This window comes from Syngnathoides biaculeatus, chromosome 23 (assembly GCF_019802595.1).
Source record: "Syngnathoides biaculeatus isolate LvHL_M chromosome 23, ASM1980259v1, whole genome shotgun sequence".
Taxonomy (NCBI): Eukaryota; Metazoa; Chordata; class Actinopteri; order Syngnathiformes; family Syngnathidae; genus Syngnathoides; species Syngnathoides biaculeatus.
In genome coordinates, this window is record NC_084662.1 from 1,304,672 (window position 1) to 1,319,869 (window position 15,198).

The 15,198-nt window shown below is 41.8% G+C and overlaps 1 protein-coding gene across 10 annotated transcripts in view; it reads right to left on the reverse strand.

Annotated features, from left to right (window-relative positions):
* The window catches only part of epha7 (eph receptor A7), a 217,983-nt gene that overhangs the window by 175,836 nt on the left and 26,949 nt on the right, over positions 1–15,198 (reverse strand). For 8 of the 10 annotated variants that reach the window (XR_009793889.1, XR_009793890.1, XM_061812988.1 and 5 more), the window contains exons 1-2: positions 1,178–1,501; positions 345–409 (exon numbers count right to left, since the gene is read on the reverse strand). Coding sequence is in view for 7 of the 10 variants with exons in the window: in XM_061812988.1 (XP_061668972.1) it covers positions 345–409; positions 1,178–1,340 (228 nt within the window). In the remaining 3 variants the exon portion in view is untranslated. Of the gene's footprint in view, positions 1–344; positions 410–1,177; positions 1,502–8,248; positions 8,340–15,198 lie in introns of those variants that run through there. The other 2 variants (XM_061812989.1, XM_061812987.1) reach the window with 2 other exon arrangements.

The following is a 15,198-nucleotide window of genomic DNA, read 5'->3' on the forward strand; positions in this document are numbered from 1 at the left end:
GTATGTGTGTGATCTGTTTCTGTGTGCAGTTTAATGCATGGAATACAAGAAAGTTTAATACATACAACAATGTGTAATTGCGTGTGTGTACACACACACACACACACACACACGCACACATACAATATAGAACATTTTTGTCAACCACTCAGACACCAGGTAACAAGTCCAGAATACAATCAAGCCTGGATGGAATCAGAACAGATTTTACCTTAGCTTACCTATGTCTAAATGATAACTTGCAGACCAAAAAAACAACTTTTTTCTTTTTGCAATAATATGTGTATAGTAAAGTGTCGAACCCATCATAACTGTGTTTCAAGGCAAAGATTTTACACACTTACCCCATTGGGAGGATAGGAGATCCATTTCAATTCAGTCTGCTGTGCCTTGGAGTCCAACACAACCACTACAGGATCAAGACGCAGGTGGTTACATTTCACAAAAAAGGCAAATGGTGACAGTTCACAATGCACAATCAGGATAGGTGAACCCAATAACCCATAGTTTATAGTATTTCCCTAAGTAACACCATTAGCAGGAAAAGAAAACTTCTTTTCAACACTAAATGATGTTGAGAAACAAGAGCTGCATAAACAAATGCAATTGTCTTTTTATGTAACATTCCATAGATAGATAGATAGATAGATAGATAGATAGATAGATAGATAGATAGATAGATAGATAGATAGATAGATAGATAGATAGATAGATAGATAGATAGATAGATAGATAGATAGATAGATAGATAGAGGCTCCAGTGAGTTTCTTTGAAATTGCAAGGCAAGGAAGTTATGCCATCATATGAGAGACGCCTTTGGTGGAAACTACCGTCAAGTGTACCACTCACTTCCAAAATGAATAATAACAGCATCGATTTGCTTCAATCTTTTTGACAGGTAATGATTGTTCGAATAACAAACACTTGTCTTGCTATTGAAATATTAGTGTGATGGTGGTTTTAATTTGATCACGACTGATTTGCAGTGACTATAGAATCGCCAACAGCCGTCCAGAAGCAGAGCAGACGTCGTTGATGTTCCCACACGCCAACCTTATAAACGTAACTGCATTAAATGTGCTTTTTCTATATACACGAAAACAGCAAAGAAATCTCTGTAGAGCATCTGACGAAAACGCAATAGAACTGTTACGCTTAAGAACTTAAGGAATTTACCTTCCTTTCCAGACTGCCCTTCAGCAAGATTTAAAGAACATAAATGAAAGTAAAACATAATCCACTGGCAGGACAGGAACGCGGAGATCATACTGTAGCTGTGGTTCTCAATATAAACCCGCCAGGAACCCTCCGTATCACCGCCTCTGACTGTGCTAACCATACGGAATGGATGCTCCAAATACAGGTAATGTTGTTCAACACATTTGAATTAGAGTTCTGCTGCTGCTGCTCTTGCTGCTGCCGGGACGAAGAGGTCCAATTATTAGGTGGTCAGAACAACAATTGAGGTAATGTGGATTTAGTCACCAAAAAAAAAGTATGTAGGCTCTCTCTCTCTCTCCTCTCTCTCTCTCGCTCTCTCTCTCTCTCTCTCTCTCTCTCTCTCTCTCTCTCTCTCTCTCTCTCTCTCTCTCTCTCTCTCCTCTCTCTCTCTCTCTCTCTCTCTCTCTCTCTCTCTCCGACAACACGCAGACACACGAGGAAAGTTGTATTTTGCGCCCTCTATCTGTGGATGGTTGACATACGATGTGAGGCCGGCAATGGACCACCGCTTCCCAAAGAGATTAATTTCAGGTCGTATAGTTGGTTTATTGATAGGCATTTATTTTTAGACAGGAAAAAGACATTGTCACGCACAGTCACACAAAATACTCTTCATTTAACTGGGGAAGGTTGTCTTTATTTCAGAATCAATTGTATTTGCCAAGTATGATGGAAACATACAGGGAATTTGTCTCCAATAGTTGGAGCCTTTCTAGTACGACATAGATGATGACAAAAGACCCTGCAAGAACTCAATCATTCTAATAATATTTTGTTTCTCATCAAAACTAGTTCAAATTAGATGTATTTTTAGGATCTGTTCCCCTGCAGTCCCTCCGTTGGGTAGCCAGGGTAGCACATTGTGCCCCGCTGTCTCTCTCTCAATCTCTTTGGGAATCTTACTGGAAAATCGTCACCAAGAAATAGCTAGGGAGAAAACGGTTATAGGTATGCTGAATTACACATTCCATTTTTTTCTGGCGTCTCCGCTTTCTTTCCACGTCCCAAAAATATACAGTAATTGGACACTCAAAACTGCCTTTAGGTGTGATTGAGAGTGTGACTGTCTGTCTACATGTGCCCTGCAATTGGCTGGCAAACATTTCAGGGTGTACCCCTCCTCCTGCCCGATGACAGCCGGGATAGGCTCCAGCACTCCCAAAACCCGAGTGAGGATAAGTGGTTCAGAAAATGAATGGATTGATGGGAGGATGGTTTGATTTAGAGTTTTCATTATCATCCTTCAATACTGAATCTTTTTTTTGTTTTCTTCCATCAGGGGTTGCCACAACGTGTCATCTTTTTCCATGTAACCCTGTCTTCTGCATCTTCCTCTCTAACACCCACTGTCCTCATGTCTTCCCTGACAACATCCATCAACCTTCTCCTTGGTCTTCCTTTTGCTCTTTTGCCTGGCAGCTCCATCCTCAGCACCCTTCTACCAATATACTCTCTCTCTTCTTGATGTGACCAAACCATCAAAGTTTGTTGTCTCTAACTTTGTCTACAAAATATCTAACTATGCCTGCCCCTCTGATGAACTCATTTCTAATCCTATCCAGCCTGTGCTTCCTATTGTCTATCGAGTGCCACTGTCTCTGGGCTTCAATAGCAAATTTTGTGTTTTTCTGCATCTTAGTCTTACCGTTGTGTCGATAATCTGAAAAAATTGCTTTCATTTTCGAAGCCATTTCCTCCCACTTTACAGCTGCCCTTTAAAGCAATAGAAAAACATCATGAGCGTCAAAAGATTTTATCATTTCCATAACCATGTGTCTTACCCCACCCCCATACTCTACAAATTATAAAAAGGTATGACTCAGGACGCACAGAAACACTTTTTCTCTGATGAGACAAAACCTCTGTAAGGAGAATGAAGGCAACAAGCGTCACTCCCAGACACCTGCTGACGCAATGAGAAGCCCTTGATGTGAGAGGAGTACCATTTGATTCCACTGAGGGAGTATGGATGGGAATCAGCGCAGGTACTCTAACTTCCTGCAATGAGTCTATCATTAAAACCAACAACCCTGGAAAGTCTGACTGTATTCAAGAAACCTCCATGTCCGATACCGTCCCCGCAGGTGAATGTGACAACACTGTAACAATGGAGGTTTATGTTGAGAACAATATTACTACACTATACGAAGTACCCCTACCGAAGATACTTGCAAAAAGAGAACCATCAACCTACAGCCACCCATCACAAATGGCCAAGAACCCAGCCGTTGAGAAACAAATTAAATTCACATTACTGTGTAAGCAGCTGGGAAAGCACTACTGAGCAATACAGTCTGCAGGATAAATAATATCTCATCCTTATTCAAACTATCATATGAAACTATTGGGTGGAACAGTGGTTGACTCACAGTTCTGAGGACTTGGGTTCAAATCCCAGCCCTACCTGTGTGGAGTTTGCATGTTCTCTCTGTGCTTGCCTATGTTTTCTTCAGATACTCTGGTTTGCTCCTACATTCCCAAAACATGCATGTTATATGATTGTAGACTCTAAATCGCCTGTAGGTGTGAATGTATTTTTGTCTGGTTGTTTGTTTATATTGCCGTCTGATTGGCTGGCAACCAGTTCAGAGTGTACCCCACCTCCTGCCCGTTGACAGCTGGGATGGGCTCCAGCACTCCCCGCGACCCTCGTGAAGATAAGCGATGAAGAAAATGGATGGATGGATGGATGTATGTTTATATGTGCCGTCCGATTGTTTGGTGACCAGTTCAGGGTGAACGCTGCCTTTCGACCAAAGATAGCTGGGATAAGCTCCAAAACACTTGCCACTCTATTGAGGATAAGCAACACAGAAATGTGCTCTGCGATTGGCTGGCAACCAGTTCAGGGTGTACCCCACTCCTGCCCATTGACAGCTGGGATAGGCTCCAGCACACCCTACAATCCTTGTGAGGATAAGTGGCGAACAAAATGAATGGATGGATGAAATTACAGAAATGAATAGATGGATGCATGAAAATATTGCAAGTTTCTGTCTTTGTGAAGGAGGTACAGTGGCGCAGCTGTAGAGAGTTGGCCTCACAGTTCTGAGGACCATGGTTTCCATCTCAGCCCCACCTGTGCAGAGTTTGCATTTTCTACCAGTGTCTGCGTGGGTTTTCTCCTGGCACTCCGGTTTCCTCCCACATCCCAAAAAATATGCATTAATTGGAGACTCTAAATTGCCCCTAGGTGTGATTGTCAATGCAACTGTTTGTCTCTATGTGAACTGCGATTGGCTAGCAACCAGTTCAGGGTGTACCCTGCCTCCTGCCCGATGACAGGTGGGATTGGCTCCACCACTCCCATGATGATAAGTGGCTCGGAAAATGGATAGATGGATGGATGTCTGTGAAAAGAGTAACTACAGTAAGTAAGAGAAAGTAGTAAGTATTTTTTTCGTGTTCGAGCAGACATACTAAACCCCTGAGCAGCCCCTTGGACCGCTGTGAGCAACATCAGACGTGTGTCATCCATTGAAGTTACAGTGAAGTAAACGAGTATTTGAACACCCTACTATATTGCAAGTTTTCCCATTTAGAAATCATGGAGGGGTCTGAAATTTTCAGCGTAGGTGGATGTCCTCTGTGAGAGAGATAATCTAAAAAGAAAAATCCAGATATCACAATATCTGATTTTTTTCATGATCTATTTGTGCGATACGGCTGGAAATAAGTATTTGAACACCTGAGAAAAACAATATTTGGTACAGTAGCCCTAGTTACATTTTCTGTAGTTGTTCAGGATCAGGTTTGCACACATTGCAGAAGGGATTTTTGCCCACTTCTCCACACAGATCTTCTGGAGATCAGACAGATTTCTGGGCTGTCGCTGAAAAACACGTTTCAGCTCCCTCCCAAGGTTTTCTATTGGGTTTAGGTCTGGAGATTGGCTAGGCCACGCTAGAACCTTGATATGCTTCTTACGGAGCCACTCCTTGGTTTTCCTGGCTGTGTGCTTCGGGTCATTGTTATGTTGAAAGACCCAGCCATGATCCATCTTCAATGCTCTGACTGAGGGAAAGAGGTTGTTCCCCAAAATCTCACAATACATGGCCACGGTCATCCTCTCCTTAATACCATGTAGTTGTACTGCCCCATGTGCAGGAAAAACACCCCCAAGGCAGAATGCTACCACCCCAATGCTTGGAAACAGTGGTCCCAGCTCTTTTCAGGTCATTGACAAAGTCCTGTCATGTAGTCCTGGCCGGATTCCTCACCTTTCTAAGGATCATTGAGACCGCACGTGGTGATATCTTGCATGGGGCTTCACTCCGATTGAGATTGATTATCATGTTTGGCTTTTTCCATTTTCTAATGATGGCTCTAACAGTGGACCTTTTCTCACTAAACTGCTTGGCAATTTCTCCGTAGCCCTTTCCAGCCATGTGGAGTTGTACAATTTTGTCTCTTATGTCTTTGGACAGCTCTTTAGTCTTAGCCATGTTACAAGTTTGAGTCTTACTGACCGTATGGGGTGGACAGGTATCTTTATGTAGCTAATGTAAAATTTCAGACCCCTCTGTGATTTCTCAGTGGGAGAAATTCCAATATAACAGGGTGTTCAAATACTTGTTTTCTTCTCTGTACATGGCTTATTAAAAATAATCAGATTTACATTTACATTCCCATCAGAACACTTTTATTAAGAACAATTTTATTTAAACACACTGTCATGAGTTGAGAGAAGCAGACGCATGAACAGACAGAGGCATATTGTATGATGAACAGTTTATTGATGAGGATAAGGATGTGATCCAGGAAGTGTTTGCAGGGAGTGGAATCGACAAAACAGGCGGCTGACTTGTTGGCAGAACTGACACGGAACAGAAACACCAGGGAGTACTGAGAACTTTTTTTACCCTAAGATCAACTTTTCAAGCAGCCACCCTCTTGCGATCGAATGGCGGGGGGCGCGGAGGTGTCGGGGACTGGCACACACACCGCGACTGACGTATATCGGAGTCCAGCTTGCTTGAATGCGCTTTTATGTGTGTACAACCAGTTTCTTCACTTCCTTACCACACTCACCATTGGTCTGGATTGTGGAGTCCAAGTATTTGAAGTCATCCACCCTCGCTATCTCTTCTCCTTATTGCCCCACCGTTCCCTCTCCACCCCTCTCATCCGTGCACATATATTCTGTTTTACTTTGGCTAATCTTCATTCCTCTCCTTTCCAGTACATCCCTCAATTTTTCCAATTCTTCCTCCACCTGCTCACTGCTTTCACTACAGATCACAATGTCATCTGCGAACATCATGGTCCAAGGGGATTCCAGTCTAACCTCATCTGTCAGCCGATCCATTGCCACAGCAAACAGGAAGGGCTCAGAGGTGATAACTGATGGAGTCCCACCTTAGATTCTTCTTTCACACTTACGGCACACCGACCACTTGTCATGGGTGTGTCTGTCCCCAATGTGATGCACACCTGCTCCAATGAGCACATGCGCGCACCTGTCTCATCTTAGTGATTACGGCTCACATATATATTGCCACGTGTCCGGTCTGGTCTTTGCCAGATTGTTGGACTTCATGTCTCGTTCCCGCAACCCTTCGTCTACGTCCTTGCTACTCCGTATACCGAACCCTGCCCCATTCTCGACCTTCCCCTTATGCCCGCTGATTCTGTTACTGCTGCCTTGTTGGACTGTCTGCCCGTGTATTGACTGTGGACTGAATAAAGACTCCTCCCGAACTATACCTGGTCTCGTGAGTCATGCATTTTGGGGTCAGCCTCATGTTCTAGGCCATGACAACACTGTTCTGCTGCCCTCATACATGTCCTGTACTATTCTGACATTTCTCCGTCACACCAGATTTACGCATGCAGAACCACAGTTCCTCTCTTAGTACTCTGGTATAGGCTTTCTCTAGACCCACAAAGACACAATGTAGCTCCTTCTGACCTTCTCTGTACTTTTCCAAACTTTTTTGGGATGAACCCATACTTTTGCGCGCAGATACAGTGGTGCCTTGGTTCTCGAACACAAGACCTGAATAAAGCTGAATGTTGCAGAGCACTGCAAAATTTCAATGATGTTGTTATGACCCACTTCAGAAAAAGTGCTTAAAAGACAGCAGAAACAAACATTAGATTTGTTCTTTGTGAAAAATGGGCGAGTGACCCCCACCGAAGACATTTGAAACTGTTTTGCATTGCTTTTTTCTTCTGTTCCATTAACCCTACTCCTAGTTGCAAGGGTTTTTTTTTATGTTATGTACGTTCTGTGCAAATATAAAAAGTTTGTTTTTTACCCCCTCATTATTGCTTGTTTAAAGTTATTCTGCACTTTTGTTAATAAAAAAAAATGTTAAAGCTGGGTGCAGAGTCACAAGAGACACAGCAATGCACTGCCAGCCTAGCATACTCTACTCGGCTAAAGCATACATTTTAAGCAAAAAATAAATATATTTCTGAAATGATTTAATCATATAAAGTGTGTAAACTATACATGTATTTCTACTTTGCAGTTTATTATCAGGAAACGCTAAAGGAATCGCTTAAAAAACTATTTTTTAGGCTTGGAACACATCTAAAATTACATTTTTAAAAAATCCCCATCACTATAAGATTTGGGTTACTTCTATGACATTATTAACAAAGTATATAGGCCTCGGGAAGATCTGAGTAAAGATATGGAGTGTTCAAAATGCTTAAAGGAGGGCCCTCTACAGTCATTGACGTGTAGAGTCTTCCTCTCTGAGCTGATAAAACATCATGGCTCCTATAGGGTCATAATCATGGCCTCAAACTAGGAAGTTTAAGCGGAGACACTGGTGAAATCTTTTCAAATTACAATTTATTTTTTCTATTTATGTTTTGTCTCTTATTTTATTTTATTTTGGGGGGGATTTCTCTTTTTATTATTTTTTTTCTCTCCTTTTTTTCAATTACTCATGCTTGAGTAATTGACTTGACTTGAACTTAAAAAAATGTAATAAACTGTTTTCTTGGAAGCTTAGTTTAAATGTACTGAAAGGAAAGATGAAAGAAGAACGCAAAGAAGATGTAAAATTATACCTGTCAGACAATGATAATGGGGAAGTCTCCACTCTCATGATTTGGGATGCAGGATCAGGCTCCGTCACACCACGACGTTCTGGTCAACGTCCTGTGAACATTTCAATCGTTCTATTTTTCAGCGTTCTCAAACACATCTGGCGTGTGATTAACGTGTGTCTAATGCATGATTTAACGTGTGTCTAACGCACAAAAAGCGTGTCTAACGCATGAAAAGCGTGTAACAGCGACCAAATAAGATACCCCTAAAAACCATTAGCGTGTACAAACGAGTCATTGGGGCGCGACGAGGGATTTGTCAACGTAAGACGAGCGTGTGACCAATGGGTGTATAACGACAGAAAAGCGTTTTGCTGGCATGTAATTTTTACAGTGGAACCGGCACTAAAATGTTGGAAAGTTCATAGTCAATTCAGTTGTTTTCGTGAGTTAGAACAGTGAGCATCATGCCGCCGAGAAGAAAAAAAGTTAGGGCGCGGACTTCAGCAACTAGCGCTGCTAGTAAGAAAGCTAAGCCTCTTTCATCACAAGCAATGTGTTTGGAGGAAAAACAACAGCACGAGGAAGAGCACCTCCACGAAGTCCCGCACCATGTGACACCCCCTAGGGACCCTAAACACCTTGCATACCCCAGTGAGGACGGTCCGACAAAGAGACAAAAGAAGCAGAGAAAGGATTGCAGGATCCTGGACCGGGCTGTTGAGGATAGTCTGGTGGAGTTTTTCCGAGAAAACGAACTGCTGCTTTCTGGATCTTCCATAGTAGGTGCTATCTACTGTATCTTAATATTAAATGGACCTTGCTTACAAAGCATCGGTTTATATACCCATATGTATGGACGTTCGGGAAACGCACGAATGACGCTCAGTGTACTCCAAACGACGTTCGTTTGACTTTAGTTACACGCTGTGTGCGCTACGGGATTGTTCAGTGGTCATTGACAGGTCGCCAGTGAGTCGTTCACTGCAAGCAAACGATTAAGTAACAACCAAGTAAAGCAAGAGTTACGACTGACTAATGATAGCCAAACACGTGCAACGCTCGGCAAACCTTAGTAAAACGTTCCACGAACGTTTTGAACGTTCTGCAGCATTTAAAATTAAACGTTGATGAACACTTGTCTCTGTGAGAACCTTTATGCATGTTCAAAACTTTTTTTCCGGACCAGCGTGCTTTACCGATTCCCAGCGATCATTGACGTTCACTAGCATTCAAACAACGCTCTTCTGGAGGTATCCCAGCGAGCATGGGCGACGACCAACGTTTCCTCAAACGCGATAGAACGCTGACCAGAACGTCATGGTGTGACGGGGCCATAAAGCTGTCTTAAGAGGGAAGATCATTGCTAAACTGGCACTTCACAAGGAGCTAAAACAACAAAAATTGAATAAACTAGAAAAAGAATTGGACCTGGAAAAAAAAAAACATAAAAAAAGACAGTCAAATGGAAATTAGTCAGAGAATCAGGGAAATAAAAAAAACAGATAACAGATATCTATGATGTAGAGGTTCAGAAAAATCTCTTTTTTAATCATTAAAACAGAGGCATTATGAAGTGGGTAGTAAAGCAGCCCAAGTTTTGGCATATAGGTTGAGAAAACAACAAGCAGAAAGGGCAATATACAAAATTAAAGACCCAATTACAAAAAAAAATGAAATGAAAACTTCAGGATATTAATAATACCTTTGAAAAATATTACCAAAAACTATGCACAGATGGACTGCAAAGGGGATAAGTCACCTGAATCTCTGCTTCTACCACTCTGTCTCCCAATAATCACAGAAGACCAAAATAAAATATTAGTGTCCGATATATACATAGATGAACCTCAAAAGGCAATCTCGAGATTAAAACTCAACAAGACCCTAGGTTCTGATGGGTTTACAGGAGAATGGTATAAGACCTGTAAAGATTTGTAATCCCCACTGTTGCTTAGAACATTTAACTGGGTCTGGAGGAAAGGAGAAATTCCTCCATCCTAGAGAGAAACAATTATTACAGTAATAATTAATAATAATAATAGTAATAATTGGTGTTCTGATTGATTCCGACCTGACTTTCAACAATCTTACCAAATCAATCACAAAAACTGCCTTCTACCATCTGAAAAACAAATCTAGAGTGAAGTCTTGTATGTGTCAAGCAGACCAGGAAAAGGTCATCCATGCTTTTATCTCAAGTAGACTTGACTACTGTAATGGTCTTCTGACTGGACTCCGCAAAAAGAGTATTAAACAGCTGCAGCTCATTCAGAATGCTGCAGCTCGCATTCTGACCAAAACAAAGTGGTCAGAGCATATAACTCCAATCCTAAAGTCCTTGCACTGGCTTCCAGTCAGCTTTAGAATAAATTTTAAAGTTCTGCTACTGGTCTATAAATCACTAAATGATCTAGGTCCTGAATACATGAAAGAAATGCTTACGGAATACAAACCCAGTAGAGCTCTGAGATCGACTGACTCAGTTCAAACAGTGGTGTGCAGAGTCCAAAGCAAACATGGCGAAGCAGCAGTTAGCTATTATGCTGCACACAAATGGAATAAATCGCCAACAGAGGTGAGGTGAGCCCAAACTGCGAATGTTTTTAAATCCAGGTTGAAAACTCTTTTTTTCCCAGGCGTTTTAGAATATATCCACTTTTTGATCATATTACTTGCAATGTATGCGGTTTTAATTGTCTTTTTTTCAATATTGTGTTAGTCATTTTTTATTGTTTTTATCCCATTTTAAATGTTTTATCTCTTTGTTTTCAATTACGTTTAATCACGTAAAGCACATTGAGTTACCTTGTGTATGAAATCCACTATACAAATAAATTTGCTTTGCTTTGCTTTGCTAATACCAAAAGAAGGGAAAGATAGGACAGAATGCTCGAATTATCGGCCAGTCAGCATGTTGAACATGGACTGTCAACATTTTACTTAAATTTTAGTAAAACTCCTTGAAATAATATTCAAACATATTATACAGTTGGATTAAACAAAGACAAACACAAGACAATGTCAAGAGAAAATTACATGTAATTAACCGCATAAACATGAACAGACTGGATGCTGTCCTATTAGGGCTTGACGTGGAGAAAGCGATTGATTCCGTCAATTGGTTTTCTTTGACTATAAGATACTTGAGAGATTTTAATTCCATAATGATTTTACCAAGACCATACAAGCCTTATGTCACAATCCAATTACTAAAATACGATTCAACGGAGGACGATCCAGTGGCTTTGAACTGGAGAGGGGTTGTTGTCACGGTTGCCCTCTCTCACCGTTGTTATTTGCTCTTTTTATCAATCTACTGAGTCAGTGGATCAAACAGAATGAGAAGATTAAGGGCATCAAGATGACGAAGATCTCGCCAGATGCAAGTATCTCCTGCTGGAGGGATTGTGGAGAGAATAAGGCGACACATTTTCACGTGTTCTGGGACTTTCCAAACATTTTAAAATACTAAAAAGACATTTACAAACATATGGAGATAATTATGAAAGTCAGGATTCCTTTAAAATTTGAAAACCTATGCTTTGGATTAATACCGGACACTGCCAAGGTCCTGAGAATGACTATATATACACAGTATTTTGTCACTTGCAAGCAAAAAAGCTGTTACAAGGAAATGGTTGATAAAGAATACTCCCACAGTTGAGGATTGGATTAAAATGGCTCAAGATGGCTTAAAATGGAGAAGTTAATTTCATCATGAGGCAAGAAAAAGACAAGCTTGAGAGACATTGGGAAAACTGGATAAAATGTGCCATAACATCAAAAGTTCTTACTACAAAATGTGAAATCGGGTTTATCTTAATTATGTTAATTGGTTCCCACAAGTTGTTGCTTTTGTTGTTGTTGTAGTCATTATTATTATCTGTCCTTTTTCTTAGCGTGGTGTGCAGTGCATTTTTTCTTTCAAACTCACAAGGATTGCATCTTGTCCTGTCGTCAGAGGGTTCTGATACAAAGAAAATTTGAAACCTTGGAAAAAAAGTTACTTGAAGGGAGTATATAAATCATTGTACATTGTTTTTGGAACATTTGCTGTAAAGTGGTGTGAGGTGGTATCATTTTCCTTTAAGGTTAATTTTTTTGCTCACTTACGGGTATGAACTTGGTTTAGGATGACCTACTATACAGATAAATGGATATGAGAGAAACCCTCGTATTATGTCATTTATAAAGGTATTAATATCCCACTCTTCATGAATGTAAATTAATTGTATTTTTCTCTCCCTTTTTTACTTTTCTTCCCTTTCTGTTTGTATATAAAAATCTGGATAAAAACACAACTCCATTTTTCTCCCCATCTACTTCTTCTTTTCCTTTCGGCTTGTCCCGTTAGGGGTCGCCACAGCGCATCATCTTTTTCCATCTTAGCCTATCTCCTGTATCTCCCTCTATAACCCCAACTGCCCTCATGTCTTTCCTCACAACATCCATCAACCTTCTCTTTGGTCTTGCTCTGTCTCTTTTGCCTGCCAGCTCCATCCTCAGCACCCTTCTACCAATATACTCACTCTCTTGCTTTTGGACCTGTCCAAACCATCGAAGTCTGCTCTCTCGAACCTTGTCTCCAAAACATCCAAGTTTGGCTGTCCCTCTGATGACCATTTCTAATTCTCTCTATCCTGCTCACTCCTCGAGAGAACCTCAACATATTCATTTATGCCACCTCGACTTCTGCTTCCTGTTGTCTCTTCAGTGCAGCCGTCTCTAATCCATACATCATGGCTGGCCTCACCACTGTTTTATTAACTTTGCCCTTCATCCTAGCAGAGACTCTTTTGTCACATAACACACCAGACACCTTCCGCAAGCTGTTCCAACCTTCTTGGACCCGTTTCTTCACTTCTTTATCACACTCACCATTGCTCTTGATTGTTGACCCCAAGTCTTTGAAGTCATCCACCCTCACTATCTCTTCTCCCTGGAGCCTCAGTCTTCCCCCTTAACCCCTCTCTTTCTCGCACATATATTCTGTTTTACTTTGGCTAATCTTCATTCCTCTCCTTTCCAGTGCATGCCTCCATCTTTCTAATTGTTCCTCTGCATGCTCCCTGCTTTCACTGCATATCACAATATCATCTGCGAAATTCATGGTCCAAGGGGATTCCAGTCTAACCTCATCTGTCAGCCTATACATGACCACAGCAAACAGGAAGGGCTCAGAGCTGATCCCTAATGCAGTCCCGCCTCCACTTTAAATTCTTCTGTCACACCTACAGCACACCTCACCATTGTTCTTCTGCCATCATACATGTCCTGAACTATTCTGACATATTTCTCTGCCACACCAGACTTACACATGCAGTACCACAGTTCCTCTCTTGGTACTCTGTTATAGGGTTAGGATCCTTCTGACCTCATGGCAAATAATGCATCTGTGGTACTCTTTCTCGGCATGAAACCATACTGTTGCTCGCAGATACTTACTTCTGTCCTGAGTCTAGCCTCCACTACACTTTCCCATAACTTCATTGTGTGGCTCATCAACTTTATTCCTCTATAGTTCCCACAGCTCTGAACATCACCTTTGTTCTTGAAAAATAGGAACTAGCACATGAACACACTTTTCCTCAATTCTTCAGGCATCTTCTCGCCCGCTAGTCTTCTTCTTCTTCTTTTCCTTTCAGCTTGTCCCGTTAGGGGTCGCCACAGCGTGTCATCTTTTGCCATCTTTGCCTATCTCCTGCATCTTCCTCTCTAACCCCAACTGCCCTCATGTCTTCCCTCACCACATCCATAAACCTTCTCTTTGGTCTTCCTCTCACTCTTTTGCCTGGGAGCTCCATCCTCAGCATCCTTCTACCAATATACTCACTCTCTCGCCTCTGAACATGTCCAAACCATCGAAGTCTGCTCTCTCGGATCTTGTCTCCAAAGCATCCAGTTTTGGCTGTCCCTCTAACGAGCTCATTTCTAATCCTATCCATCCTGGTCACTCCGAGCGAGAACCTCAACATCTTCATTTCTGCCACCTCCAGTTCAGCTTCCTGTTGTTTCTTCAGTGCCACCGTCTCTAATCCGTACATCATGGCCGGCCTCACCACTGTTTTGTAAACTTTGCCCTTCATCCTAGCAGACACTCTTCTGTCACATAACACACCAGACACCTTTCGCCAGCTGTTCCAACCTGCTTGGACCCATTTCTTCACTTCCTGACCACACTCTCCATTGCTCTGTATTGTTGACCCCAAGTATTTGAAGTCGTCCACCCTCGCTATCTCTTCTCCCTGTAGCCTCACTCTTCCCCCTCCACTTTTCTCATTCACGCACATATATTCTGTTTTACTTTGGCTAATCTTCATTCCTCTCCTTTCCAGTGCATGTCTCCATCTTTCTAATTGTTCCTCTGCATGCTCCCTGCTTTCACTGCATATCACAATATCATCTGCGAACATCATGGTCCAAGGGGATTCCAGTCTAACCTCATCTGTCAGCCTATCCATTACCACTGCAAACAGGAAGGGGCTCAGAGCTGATCCCTGATGCAGTCCCACCTCCACCTTAAATTCCTCTGTCACACCTAAGGCACACCTCACCATTGTTCTGCTGCCATCATACATGTCCTGTACTATTTTAACATACTTCTCTGCCACACCAGACTTACGCATGCAGTACCACAGTTCCTCTCTTGATACTCTGTCATAGGCTTTCTCTAGATCCACAAAGACACAATGTAGCTCCTTCTGACCTTCTCTGTACTTTTCCACAAGCATCCTCAAGGCAAATAATGCATCTGTGGTACTCTTTCTAGGCATGAAACCATACTGTTGCTCGCAGATACTTACTTCTGTCCTGAGTCTAGCCTCCACTACTCTTTCCCATAACTTCATTGTGTGGCTCATCAACTTTATTCCTCTATAGTTCCCACAGCTCTGAACATCCCCTTTGTCCTTAAAAGTTCTTTTTTTTTTTAAAAAAACTTCTTTGTTTTCGCCCGCTAGTATTCTGGT